Below are 14,658 nucleotides of genomic sequence, written 5' to 3'. Positions count from 1 at the left end.
ATATAATTTGTATCTAGTCCTCCACAGATAGGGGTAAAAGAGTCTCTAGTTCTATAAATACTCAAGGTAAAGAAGGATATTAGGTAAGGACAACTTTTCTATCACTCCCACAGAACCTACAGAAAGCATATAAATGATTCACAATCACCTGTAAACACTTAATGTAATTTTCCTCTTCCTACAAGTGCCATATTCTCCCTAAGTTACTCCCTTATAATCAAAATATTGTCTTGTGGTTTAGACTGCCTTGGAAAGGAAAATAAAACTGGATTATGAAGAAGAGATTCTAATCCTTCCTCCCACCCTGACCAACTTTTCATTGAATTTCACTATTATCCAAGGGACTCGCAGAGACTCTCAACTTCCCCAGAAGGGAAAGGAGCTTTGGATTGCTGGAGAGGCAATTCCTTTCCCGTTTATATTTATACTGTCCTAATAAAGCATGGAAATAATAAAGAGGAAAGGGCAAGAATGGGATCAGAGTTCTGGAATGGGAAGAAGCCATTTGGTTCAATGCCCTTATTTTACAGCTGAGGAAACAGAAGCATAAGAAGGCTAAGAAATTTGCAAGATGTCATACAGGTAGCAATTATCAGAGGTAGGATTTGAACTCAGGTCCTCTCACTCCAGAGCCAGTATTCTTTATGCTGTCCTGCCTTATTTTCTTCTTTTATGCCCTTATTTTGTGCATCAATTCCTTGGTGCTTTTCTTGGAATGAAGCCACATGCAAGAGGCTCTTATTCCCAAGAAGCTGGGAGGTGCTGTTCAAGAATTACAAAACCTATAAGCCAGTTTTGGCTGAAGAATACCCTAAGCACTGGGTGAATGAAGAGTGGCCCCCTCTTGTAGGAGATGGCACTAGAGTTAGCATAGGCACCTTGTGTTCCATGTAATAAAGCAGAGGCACGTTGCAGTTGTAAGTGTTCTCATTCCTATCCTTAGAGGAGGGCCCTGATGCACCAGAAGATGGTGCTATGGAGCACAGAGTACTTAACTACAAAGTTCGTAATGGCAGGTTTAAACCTTCATACTAGACAAGGTTTCTGGTAGAGGACACAGCTGCCAATATTGACAGAGACAAGCTAAGGAAAGGGGAACCTCACATCCAAGAGGCTGGCAATTCCTGAACTGCAACCTTTTGACTGAAGGAGAAAGGGTTTCCTGGAGGGTGTCGGTTCTCTGGAGAGTCTGGACCCATTCTTCTAAAAAGTGAAGAGATAATGCCTCCCCCAGGGCCAGATTTTTGGAGAGCAGATGCTCATGTACATCTTTCCCACCTCCCACCATTGACTTCCTGCAATTATGCAGCTAGGAAGTGTTAGATTTGAGAGTGGAATTTAGGCCTTCTGATTCAAATTCATGCTGCCTCTCAGAAACGCCCTCAACATAGATGGGCTACCAGTGGGTTTGTAGGGATATCTTGATGTAGATGCAGGATGGATCTCAGCACCTAAGCAGGATACAAGGCAGGGAATCAGATAGAGGGGATGCTATGGGGGCCCCTAGCAACTTTACCCAAACCCTCAAGATGTGTCCTTTACCACCATCTGTCCCTCAGGCACTGGCTCAGGCCATAAATTCAGTCCTCCAGTCCAGTGACGATGACCTACTCCAGGCCTTGAAGAAGCTGAAGACATCCATTGCCGAGATGACCAAAGCCTTGAGACAGATGCATGGTACGTGCATGATCAATTTTGAGATCATTCAAGATCCCAGATTTTGTCCAGTAAAAAAGATAACTTGAAAAAATATTAATGATGGATAATGGAGTCAGGCCTCAACAAAATAGTGAGGCAAGTGAAATGTGGCCTTGGCTTATGAGTATTTCTCTCCCCCCATCCTCATATTGAATGTGTCTCTCCTGGGTCCTGTTTCCAAAAACCTTACTCATATCATATAAACAACCACTATTTCTATAGCATTTCAAGGTATAGAAACATTTTCCTTATAAAAATCCTGTCACATGGGTCATGTAAGTATTATTGTCCCTGTATTAAAAATAAGGAAACCGAGTCTCAGAGAAGTTAAATGACTTGCCTAAGGTGATATAACTAGCTAAGTGTCAGTGACAGGATTTGAACCCAGGTCTCCTGACTTCAGGACCAATTATTTTTTCATACTATACTACCCAACATCCATTGGTTGTTATAATCATAATCCTCCCCAAAGGAGTAAGATGAAAATGGAGAGGGAGGTATCATTCTTCCCATGAGACATTTATATTTTAACAACAGACATTTAAAGTTGTAAGATATTCTGCATTGGAGAACAGTGTGATACTAATAATATGATTCCAAGCATCCTGATAACACTGAGCTTGGATGCAATACTTTTTAGGAGCTTCATGTTACTTCTCAAGTCACATTAGGGAGCTGCCTATTCTGTTTACTAATTAAGTTGGTTTTGGAAGGGAGGAGAACCTTGGAAATACACCTGGTACCTACTGTAATAAAGAAGGTGGGAATGGAGAAAGGATGAGATGTTAGAAAAGAGAAAAGATTGTTTTTCCCCAAAGGAAGTTTTCCAAGATAATGCTTCTCCTAGGGGCTAAGAGCTTCTGGAAAAAGAGATTGTGTGAAGGAAGAAGGATGGATGGAGCATTTTCCAAAGTCATGCCTCTCTTTTCATCTTGCATTTCTGTCCTGATTCTAGGAAATGGATGTTTTGTTTTGAATGAACCTCTGTGTTATTTAATCTGTTTTGCAATCCTTATTTGCTTCTCCTGATAAGTCTTTCTGTTTTGTGACACTTTTTGACATCAATAATAATTCACTTTTGGTTTTGTATGTATCTCTAGAGCGTAGTGCAATGCCCAGTATTAAGAGGTGCTTAATAAATGCTTGCCAGCTGATTGATTCATATTCCTATAGCACTTCAAGGTTTATGAAGTGCTTTGCTCTCTATAACCCTTCTGGGATAGGAAGCATAAATTTTCTTATCTGCATTTTATACAAGAGGACAGTGAGGTTCAGAAAGGAGTTAAATGTCTTGCCCAAAGCCATATGGAAGAAAATAGATGTCCTAACTCAAAATCTTGGGTTTTTTCCACTGATTCATGATATACTACATTGGGTGCATATGTGGTTGATAAATATTGTTGCCCAAAGATGCTCATGCCTTGAGTGATTGGTTTTACTCAGAGTTCCCTCCCTTTAGCATTACAAATTCCAAAATGACTCAGGTTCTTTTTATTTCTGTAGCAACAATTAGTTCTTCCTTGTTGGTCAGAATTAAGTCAAGTAGCATTATTTTCTCTACTGCCTGAACTATGAAGTTGTCAAGAATTTTTCAGAGGTTCTGCTTTTAGTATTAAAGTATCTGCTTTTAGTAGAATGATACTACCATCTCCTAGCACAGTTACTTACACATTGTAGGTACTTTAAAATGTTCATTGAACTGAATTAAATTTGTTGCTTAATTTGTTGTTACCATTAATATTGTTTAATTCAAATTAAATTTAGACATTAAAAATGCCCAAATAGTTGATATGTCCCTTTAAAACAAGTGCATTTTACCTCCTTGTCAGCTTTATGGTCTATATTAGGGAAGCATTATCTACCACCTTCATCTGACTGAGCTATCTACAACAGAACTCTCATAGTTTTATCACTTTTGCTTCTGTCTCCTTTTATCCTCACCATTCAACTGTGCCAGCCTCAGGCTTGTAGATTTCCAGATGAGCATATATCTACCTGTGATACAGTTTTACTTTTTCTTTCTATTTGCTCTGTTTCTTTCAAACATGATATACTCCTCTCCATTGCCCTGTTTCAGTCATGCGTCCTACCATACCAAGTCAGTTACATCTATGAGATGGCATTTGCCGCCTTATATTAATATTTCAAGGTAACATTACTTGTTACCAATATTCTATGCCTCAGACTGTTTCTGAACTCTTAAGTTATTTACACCTGCAAATTATTGGCTACCCCTTTCACCATGATACAACTTGCTAGCTATATTGTATGTATTGGTCTCTATATCATCAGGTTTCAATGTTTTCTGTTTTTTTTTTCTCCTAATTTCAAACTTCAATGTAAATCTTTCCTGATGAGTTTGCTAAATTTCCTGCTAAACATTTTCTTTCTAGATTTGCTCCATTACTTGTCAGGAGCCTATCTCTGGTATTATAAGCAATGTTTCAGAAAAGCAAATTTGAAATGCAGTGCTATGAAAAAGTTCACATTATTTAACTATAACTTATAGAATGCTTTGTCACAGCAAAGTTGGTCATCCCCATTTCACATGTAAAAAAATTGAGGCTGAGAGCTTCAAGTACCTCATTCATAGTGCACTATTAATATAATGAATGGTGGAGCCATGATTTGAATCCAGGTCTTCTGACTCCAGGTTTAGAGTGCCATGCTTTTTTTTTTTAAGCAATGAGGGTTAAATGACTTGCCCAGGATCACACAGCTAGCTAGTAAGTATCTGAGGCCGGATTTGAACTCAGGTCCTCCTGACTCCAGGGCCGGTGTCACCTCGCTGCCCCAACTTTTTTTTTTTTAAGGCAATAAGGGTTAAGCAACTTGCCCAAGGTCACACGGCTAGTAAATATCTGATGTCAAATCTGAACTCAGGTCCACTTGACTCCAGGGCTAGTGCTCTATCCATTGTACCACCTAGCTGCCCCATTGCCATCCTTTCTTTATCTACATAGACATATGATCACTTGACAGGGTACCATCTTCTTTCCCACTTCTTGGAGGCACCTGGAGATCTCAAAGATATATCAATGTTCTGAGATGAAAACCCAAGTAATCTAGTCTGGAAGAGCTCTTATCAGCATCCTGGTAACTTGATCAGCTTAGACAAGTTTTCTTTCATCCCTTTCTTCCTGCTTCCTACTGAGAGTGACAGACTTGGGGGCCTCTCCCACCTGAAGAGGTCCAAATTCTCCTAAGAAGTTGTTCCTCTCTAAGAGTCCAACTCAGAAACAAAGTCACACGATGATTCATTTGAGGAGGGGACCACAGACACTGCAGGGTCAGAGTATAAGGGTCAAAGTATGAAGTTCTGTGCAAGATGTCTTGGCTGCAGAATAACAGCGCCACTGACTCTGAATCAGTTAGATCATAGGTACAAATATAGGAGGGGGTTGCTATGTGTGGTAATGGATGAAAGCCCTACTTCAGTGGAATGTGTGACTACTGTCACCTCACTGTGCACTTCTACCCCTGTTCCCTCCTGCACAGAGTCTCAGACGTCAGTCAATTAACATTGATTTAATACCTCCTATGTGCCATGCACTGGGCTATAATCATAGGCCTAGAACTAGAAGGAACCTTAGATCAATTGAATGATCAGTCAGAAAGCATTATAAAACACCTATCATGTGCCAGGCACCATAGTAGGTGCTGGAAATAAAAAAGACAAAAAACGAACCCGTCCCTGTCCTCAAGGAGTTTACGTTCAGGTGGGGGGAGGGGAGGGAGAGACAACATGTGGGTAATATGTATATATAAATCATATTTAAAATCAATAAATTCAGCATAATTTGGGGGGCATCAGTAGCTGGGGGGATCAGGAAAGGCTTTCTGTGATGGGTGTTGTAGCTAGAGCAAAGATTGGAAGGAAACAAGGAATTCTAAGAGGTGGAGGTAAATTGGGAGTGCATTCCAAGTGTAATGGAAGGAGGATTGGATTTACAGTCTAAAGTTTGAGTTCTTGGGGCCTCAGTTTCCTACACTGCAAAATCGGGGAGTTGGACCAGAGCTCTAGTCACCCCCCTACTGAAGAGGTTGTGACCTTCCCCATGGTCACACAGCTGATAAATGGCAGAGGGAGGAATCAAACTCAGATCTTCCAACTCCAAGTTCATGGCTTTGTCCACCGTGGCTTACAAATAATAAAAGAATGTATGTAACTCCTCAAAGTCTGCAAAACACTTTACAAGGATAATTTCACTTAATCCTCATAATAATCCCAGGAGGTGGATCCTATTATTATCCTCATTTTATAGTTGAAGAAACTGAGGATGAGAAATCTCGGTACCTATCCTGGGTCACACAGCTAATGAGTATCTGAGACTCAATTTGAACTCAGGTCTTTCTGACTCCAAGTCAAACACTCTATTCATTATGCCACAAATAGGGTGACGTAGTGGATCATCACAAAATACCATTTTGGCCAAAAACTGTTACACAGGAAGCACACTGAAGCCACGCATTCGAGGATGGTTTATTTCTTTGCATCACATATAATCTTACCAGTGCTTCAGAGGATCTATCTAATTTGTCTGTTTGACTTACTCTGTGGGGCTACCTTTTTAATGAAGAATGCCGTTGATTTGTCAAAGAAAGAAATATTGGGTTCCTCTATAACTTTTGAGAGGAGTCCTTGTGGCTCAATGGATAGAGTACTGGGCCTGAAGTCAGGAAGAGTTCAAATTCTGCCTCAGACACTTATTAGCTGGGTGACCCTGGGCAAGTCACTTACCTATTCGCCTCAGTTTCTTTACCTGTAAAATGAGCTGCAGAAGGAAATGGCAAACTACTCCTGTATCTTTCCCAAGAAAATGTCAAAAGGGGTCATGAAGAGTCAGACATGGCTGAAAAATGACTAAACAACAAAATGCCCTTTCCTCTTTGCCCAAGCTTTCCCTGTGCTCTAGATTTCTTTCAGATTAGCCCTGTTTTCTTCTCCAAATTGAACCAATCGGCCACCATTCTCCCTATTAATGGCCACTTTGCACAAAGCAAGTTGTAATCTGTTCTTATGTTTGCATTGGTTGAGTGCAGGGGTGGGGAACCTGTGACCTCAATGCCACATATGACCCTCTAGGTCCTCAGGTGCAGCCCTTTGTTTGAATCCAAACTTCATAGAACACTACGCGTGTGACTACACATTTGGTCAGTCACTGAAGGTCTCTGAGCAGAGTGTAGTGTTGAACCTGGAGATAAAAGAGATCTGGGCTTAAATTCCTCTTTTAACACCACCTGTGTGACCTTTGACAAGTCTCTCAACAGCTCTGAGCCTCATTCTTCTCATAGGTAATAAAGGGATAATAATAAATGCAGTACAAGTTAGCAGGGCTGCTGAGAGGAACACATGAAAGAATGCATGGAAAGCAATTTGCAAACCTTAAAATGCTGTGCAAATGTCAGTTATTATTATTATTCACCTATAAAATGGTGATAATATTATTTGCAAAGGGCAAACATGAAGAATGGGCTTCTCTTAAGCAGAACAAGCTTTATGAACTATAAAGTGCTAAATAAATACAGACCGTTATTGCTTTCTTTAAAACATTGCAAGGCAGAAACCCTAGTTCTTGGCATTACCTGATTCTCGTAATCTTCTTTTAATGTATCAAGTTAACCATACGTAGATCTGTTTAACGTCACAGAAAATTTCACAATTATTCTTTGCTCCAAACAAGTCATTCATTTTTACATTGATGTAAAAAAATCCACCTTTTGTCCACTCTAGCTCTTCACACAGGAGGGAAAATCAGGATATTTGGTTGCTCTGTATTCGTGCTCCATGAAAGGGGCAAATTATATGGCATTAGATGACTAGTGCTATAGGAGACTGGAGAAGAGAAATGAAGAGTGAAGATGGGGGAAGGAAATAGGACATTGGCTGGACTTTAAGGAGGAGTCAGATTTGAATAAGCAAGGAAGAAGAAAAGAGCTTTCTAGGTGAGGCAAGCAATATGAGTAACGCCACAGAGGTAGAATTGGCCATGGTGGTTGTGTGTGTGTGTGTGTGTGTGTGTGAGAATGAGGGAGAATTAGGAGACAAGGAGAATTCAATCACGTTGACTTGTCAGAGGCAGGAGATCACATAATCGTAGCATATGAGGCCACAAGCCTGGGAGAAGAACATCTCCCTCCAAAACTTCATCCATTCATGGTAATAATAAAGATTATAGAGCTTTCCAGACCATGAATATCATGAACCGTGAGATTATGGCCTGAAAACACTGAAGATTGGGGTGGGCTTGTGGGTGTAGAGTTTGGCCCAAAGCAGATATTGTCTGAGTTTTGCTTTGATTAAAGGAAACTCTCCACTACAAAGCAAATATTTAAATAATAATAATTTTTACAAAGCAAATTTCCTCAGGCTTTCCAGACATCAAATAATTCTTGCAACATAACATTTTGATGAGCTGAGTGTAAATTAATAAAAAACAGATGAATTAAATTTCTCTAGAAATCTACACTGGTTTAAAATTTGATGGGAAATCTGCTTAGCCTTGTGTTCTGAGCCTTCTTGCATCCCCAAAACATTGTTTGAAGATGTGGAATTGGACCCCAGCTGTTCCTGGGCTCTCCTGCCCCAGTAGATTCCTTACTCTCTGGGGCCACCTCCCTATTCTAGTATGCAGAGATGAGGAGGATTAAATTAATCCTTCTCTTGGACACTGTCCCCTGCACAGGCTAATCTATCTGGCTTGTAGCAGAGCTCCCTCCTTTACCCCACCCTTAGCTCTCAAGCTCTCTCTCAGTAGTTCCAAGATTGGGCATCAGTTCAAAACATATTTTCTTTCTTCACCAAGAGGGTTGGCTTTCCAAAGAGGCAGCAAAAATATCCTCTATGGAGTTTGATTTGAGGTATGCAAAATGGTCTTTTCTTTTGACCTCCACTATTCCTAAAATATCTTCCCCACCAACTTGACTGAAATTTCCCTTGTTGTCAGTCTTTTGACTTAAGGCAATGAGGGATATGCAGATTTCAAATCACAAAAAAAAAAAAAAAAATGAGTGCAGTCCAAAAGTATTCTGAGTTTGTTGCCTTAAGAGGTAGTAAGTTCCCCATCACTGGAGGTTTTTTTTGTTGCAGAAGGAATCTCTGCTCAGCTACTTGTTGGATTAGATGCTTTGTGAGCTCTCTTTTAATTTGGCCATTTTGCGATTTTTGTATCTGTTAACATTGTGACTATATTCTCTTCAGGGAATAACTGATTAAGCCATTATCGGCCATTAACACTGTACTTCAAATTAGTCTAATAATGATAACAGCTAGAATAGTAGTTAGCATTTATATGACACTTTGGAGTTTGCATAGTGTTTTGCATATGTTTTATTATTTGATCCTCATAACAACCCTAGGAGATACGGGCTATCATTATCCTTACTTTACAGATGAAACAGAATGTATCAGATTAAGCTTTCATCATCCAGGATGGGGTATGGATATCTAAGGGAATGGGACACCAGGATGGTAAAATTCAGGGGTGCAAGCCAGTAGAGAAAGACCTGAAACTGGTTCTTGCCAGGGAGTACAAGGTCGGGGTAGGCTATAATTCTGGGGCTCTAGGCCAGGAGTCCTGAGACTTGGATTCAAATCTCAATTCTAATACTCATTAGCTAGGTTATTTGGGGCAATTTATTTTGCCTCTGAGCCTCAGTTTTTTCATCTGTAGAATGATACTTGATAACACTGGCACTTCCCACCTTATAGGATTATTGTAAGGAAAGCTTTCCATAAGCTTGCAAGTATTATTTTTAAAAATAGCTATTATTATTGTTGTTGCTTTGTGCCCTCGGCAGCCAGGGGACAGAATCAGGCATTAGGCACTTGAATTGTAGGATTCTCTGAAGGGATAAGAAGCATAGAGGAATAAGGAGGATGATGGGGTGGAACTAGAAAGAACAAAATTTGCCTTTACAGTTTTGCCTAGGCCCTGTCCTCTTCACCCATATTTGGTCTATTGAACTGAATTAATTCATTGGAGTTTAGGACAACAAACAGCAAGCACAACTTCACACAGTAGATAATCATTTTATAGAACCCCCAAGGGTTGGTACTCCTTGGAAACAGAAAAGAATTCAAAAAAAGCTTTGAACAAATGTATGAATGATAGAGTCATAAATGGAGATGGGCCACATCATTGTCTCTTAAGGTTGACATCTGAGAGAACAATCAGGCCCTCCCAAAGTAATGTTCCTTTTGGACTTCTTTTGGCAAGAGAATATTCAGTAACAATTTAAGGGTTCTTAACCTGTAGTCCACCAACCTCCAAGGGGTCTATGGATAGAGTTCAAGGTGCTTATTAATTTGGATGTGGAAAAAAAAAAAAAAATATATATATATATATATATGTCTTTTCACTAGCCTTTGATTTCCTTTATAATCCTATATATTTTCTTTTACACAATTAAAAACCTTATTCTGAGAAGGGGCTTCACCACACTCTCAAAGGGGTTCATGACCCAATAAAGTTTAAGAACCCTTGAGTTAGATGGACCCCGAATTACAGCGGGCATTCCCGTGTTGTTAATGTGAGGTGGGAAGTCTCAGCTCTCATGCCTTCTGTTCCCTAGAGATAACACCTCTTGTATTTGTAGGGCTGTCATGTGAAAAAAGGATTGACTTGAACTAGGCCCCTGAGGTCAGAAACTAGGAGCAATGAGTAAAGAGTTACAAAGAGATGTTAGGTTAAAGAAAAAGCAAAACTCCTAAAACTACATTTGTGCACAGATGAAACGTACCGCCTTGGGAGATAGTGAGTTCCTTGACATTGGACGTCTTCAGGTAGAATCCAGATGATCCCAAGTTGGGCATCTTACTGGAAAGATAAATGATTTGGGTGGGGCTTGGACTAGTTGGCACTTGAGGTCCTTTCCAGCTCTGGGGTTGATTCTATGATACCAAGATTCAGGCCATTACTAACTTTGGGCTCCCTATCCTAAGAACTTAGGATGATAGCGTCATAAATTTGTAACCAAAAGTGACTTTAAAGGTAAGATAATTGTCTGATTTTGTAAGGGAGGAAACTTAAGCACAGGGAAATTAAGTGACTTTTTCAAATATTTGAAGCCAGGTCCTACAAAGCCAGCATTCTTCATACCACACCATATGGGGGCCCCCTTCCTTTAAATTCTATTCTTTCCTGTGTACCCGCTGCCAGTCTGTCCTCACAAAAATGATGTCCTTGAGCAAGATTCGGCAGAAGAGGGCCTTGATCTTTTGGGAATTTTTTTTTAATTAATTTTTTTAGTTGGGAAGCACAACAAATAGAACAGGGTAGCATATGGAATAGTTTACGATTTCTGCAAACACCACGGAGGGCAACTGCGGGAGAGAACATTCCATCCCTCTCTGGGCCATTTTAATTCCAGGTCATTGTACAGATCAGATGGAGGAAGTGCCTGAGAGAGCATAAAGCTGCTGCACATGTAACCAATTGCTTTCTTCTTCTCATTCTTCTTCTTCTTCTGTCTTTCTTTTTTTGGCCTGTAGAAAAGTTCACATTTTGATTGTTTCCCTAGATTACGTAGATCCGGCTATATTTTATGCAGCCATCCGGATTTTTCTGTCTGGGTAAGTACAGCTCAATTGCTTTCCTTGTGTGAGGCTACATGAACACTTTCCTAATTAAGGTGGGGAGGAGAGGGGAATTGCAGTGGACTTGTCTGAGTCCAAGTCAGGGCTGAAGAATTGGGGTGAGAAGTGACGTTTGATTTTCTTTTGCCTGTAGTCCCAGGCCTATGTAATCACTGCAACGTCTGAGAAATGAGTGACTCTTTCTGAGTTCTCATGACAGACCTCTGTATGAGTTCTGAACTATTTCTGAGTCCTGCAAAAGTGAGGGCGAGAAGCTTACACTCTTATTTCTATTTTTTCCTATCCTTTCCCTTTCCCCAATATCTTACTTCCCCAATAGGGCAGGTAAGAGGAGTATGTAACAGCTTATGAGTGGGATTTAAGGAGCCCAAATGAGACCTCACCCCAGCATCTCTCTTCTATTCACTCTGAAATCTAACAAGTATAAACTTCCCTTAAAATGCAGATAATTCTAAATCATCCACAACTAAATATGACTTAATTTAAGCACGTAACTCATCTAACAATCAGCTCTAACATTTGTCTAAGAGCTCTTACATTGAGGGACTGGGTTTTTTGATGGTAAATGGCAGAAAGCAGAGAGAGATTATTTTGGCACTGTGAGGACAGGGCAACCCTGGATTGTATGTGGTATTTGGGGAACTCTGAGTAGTTAGTAGGTAGCAGCCCTAGGAGACAAGGCATTGGGAGAGAAGGAAAAAAGGTAATGGGAGAGAAGTATGGAAATAGTGGCAGGAGAAGACTAAAAAAAATTATTTCCTTCAAAAGTTGGTCCCACTGCTTCTCCCCCAAACTCTGAGATAAGCTTTTTGGGGGGCTCCATTATTCTGTCTACATGCCTTATGGGAAAAAGGCCCAAGACAAATCCTGACCCCGGACTCCAATTATTAAGCTGTCTCCAAGTTCTTCACTCTTCAATCCATCTTCCACATGGTTGCCAAATTAATATTCCTAATGTGGACACCATATCACTCTCCTATTCAAGAAGCTTCAGTGGCTCCCTATTACCTCTGGTTTGAAATATGGAATCTTCATTTTCATATTTAATGACCTGCAAAATCTAGCTTCAACCTAGCTTTCCAGACTTATTGCCAAGAGTAAAGAGTGTGTGACCTTGGGCAAGTTACTGAATTTCTTAGCACCTCAGGCAACTTTCTGAAGACCATAAATTACAGAGGAAGTCCCTTACTAGGCCTTGTCTACACTGATGAAATCACAGGCCCCCTTAAAAAAAAGAGAAAGAAAGAAAAAAGAAATAAATGAGGCTTTATGTTCAGTTGTGGGGACACCAACATGAAGGATGAGATTGTTGTTGCCCCATGCAGGGGCAAATATTTGCTGATTGAGCTAAACTTGTTTACTTTAATTCAATAATCATTTATTTAATAAAGGGCCTACATTATGCAAGATCTTGTGTGAGAGATTAAAGGATAATGCATGGGATTCACTTCTTCCTGACAAATTGGAGGGCAGATCAGGTCCGTCTGTAAAGGGCTATGATACAATGGCTGGTTTGAGAATTACAAAGGAGAGAGTCAAATGAAAAGCTATGAGATTCCATTTGTGAGAGGAGAAAAGGATCACTTTTGGCTGGGAGAAGAGGGAAAAGTCAGGGAAGGCTTTGAGAAAGTGTTAGCATTTGATGAGGGCCTAAAGGAAAGGATGGACTTCAGCAGATAGAGATGGGGGAAGGGGAGTCCATTGCACATATTTCATCCATTTATCAATCAACAAGTATTTATTAATTGACTACTATGTACCAAGGCAGCTAGGTGGAGTAGCGGATAGAGCACTGGGTTGGGAACCAAGAAGACAACCTCCTGAGTGCACATCTGGCCCCAGACACTTACTAGCTGTGTGACCCTGGGCAAGTCACTTAACCCTGTTTGCCTCAGTTTCCTCATCTGTAAAATAAGTTGGAGAAGGAAAGGGCAAGCCACTCCAGTATCTTTGCCAAGAAAACTTCAAATGGGGTCACAGAGAGTCAGATATGATTGAAACAACTGAACAATAACAATGCTATATACCAGCCATCGTGCTAGGCTCTGGGGTTAAAAGTACAAAAACCAAAACAATACCTAATTTTAAGGAACTAAATTGGAAAGGGGAACAATAAGTGTATGTGTGTATCACACAAATATATGGATGTATGTACACATATATACACATATGTAAATATTCTACATAAGCATGATAGCAAGTATATACATGTATGTATACATAATTATTTCTCTTTTGTATTTAACAACTAATTATTAAATTAGGATCGAGGTTTTTTCCCTTTTTTACTTCCTCATCCAGAAATCAACTAGTGTGGGAAATCTTGGGCAAAGACCAGGCTAAGATCTAATTAAAGACAGTAAAAGAAATTCCAAGTTTAGGTAAATGGGTAGATTCCTGCTCATTGTGTTTACTCAGACAGGTCTGGGAAAAATGTGGATTCTCCCTTTTGTCAGACAAGTGATATGGAAGTGATATGTCTCTTTGATCAAGACTTGAGTGATCCAAGCCAGGTATCCCCAAGACCCTCATTAGAAGGAGCCCACATTTCATTATAATATTCATTTTCTTATTGACAAACCATCAGAGTTGATTGCCACCCTCAGAAACACCTACTCTTCCAAAGGCACATAAATTAAGAGCTCACCACCATGAGAGGTCTTTGGCATTTGAGAGCACCATTGACTTCTTTTATTAATAAAATGCTAGCATTATTAATAAAATGATAGATTACCCAGAAACTTATGTCTCTCAAATTTTTAGTGTCATAATAATGTATTTTATACACATGCACACACGTAACATATGTATAAAGTGAATCGATACAAATACATACAAAATAGTTAAATCTGAGGCAGTTGGGGAGGAGAGTACTACCAGTTGAGGATTAGGGAAGACTTCACACAAAGAGGACTTTAAAGGAGATTAAAAATCCCTCCTGGAAGCCAATAGGTGTTGTTGTTTTCTAATAAAAATATCAAGCTCTCCCATGCTTTTGATTTTACCACTATTTACCACCTAATACTGTTGAATTGTTTCAGTTGTGTCCAACTCTTCGTGACCCCATTTGGGGTTTTCTTGACAAAGATACTGGAATGGTTTGCCATTTCCTTCATTTTATAGATGAGAAAACCGAGGCAAACAGGGTTAAGTGACTTGCCCAGGGTCACATAGCTAGGAAGTGTCTGCAGCCAAATTTGAACTCAAGATGGGTCTTCTTCACTCCAGGCCCAGTACTCTATCCACTGTACCACCCAACTGCCACTTAGTATGGCCTAACAAAATCACAAATAGACATTTTTTAACAAGATTGATGGTTGGTCAAATTATTCTGTATATTCTTCCTTTCTATGTAATGTAAA

General features: G+C 39.9%; 1 protein-coding gene across 2 annotated transcripts in view; it reads left to right on the top strand.

Annotated features, from left to right (window-relative positions):
- The window catches only part of IDO2 (indoleamine 2,3-dioxygenase 2), an 82,229-nt gene that overhangs the window by 57,848 nt on the left and 9,723 nt on the right, over positions 1 to 14,658 (top strand). For both annotated transcript variants that reach the window (XM_027865496.1, XM_027865494.1), the window contains 2 exons: positions 1,560 to 1,677; positions 11,221 to 11,272. In XM_027865496.1, the coding sequence (XP_027721297.1) occupies positions 1,560 to 1,677; positions 11,221 to 11,272 (170 nt within the window). The remainder of the gene's footprint in view (positions 1 to 1,559; positions 1,678 to 11,220; positions 11,273 to 14,658) is intronic.

This window comes from Vombatus ursinus, unplaced genomic scaffold, assembly GCF_900497805.2.
Source record: "Vombatus ursinus unplaced genomic scaffold, bare-nosed wombat genome assembly UNPS02014778.1, whole genome shotgun sequence".
NCBI classification, from domain to species: domain Eukaryota; kingdom Metazoa; phylum Chordata; class Mammalia; order Diprotodontia; family Vombatidae; genus Vombatus; species Vombatus ursinus.
Note: the sequence above shows the minus strand (reverse complement) of the source record. Positions and strands in the feature narration are given on the sequence as shown.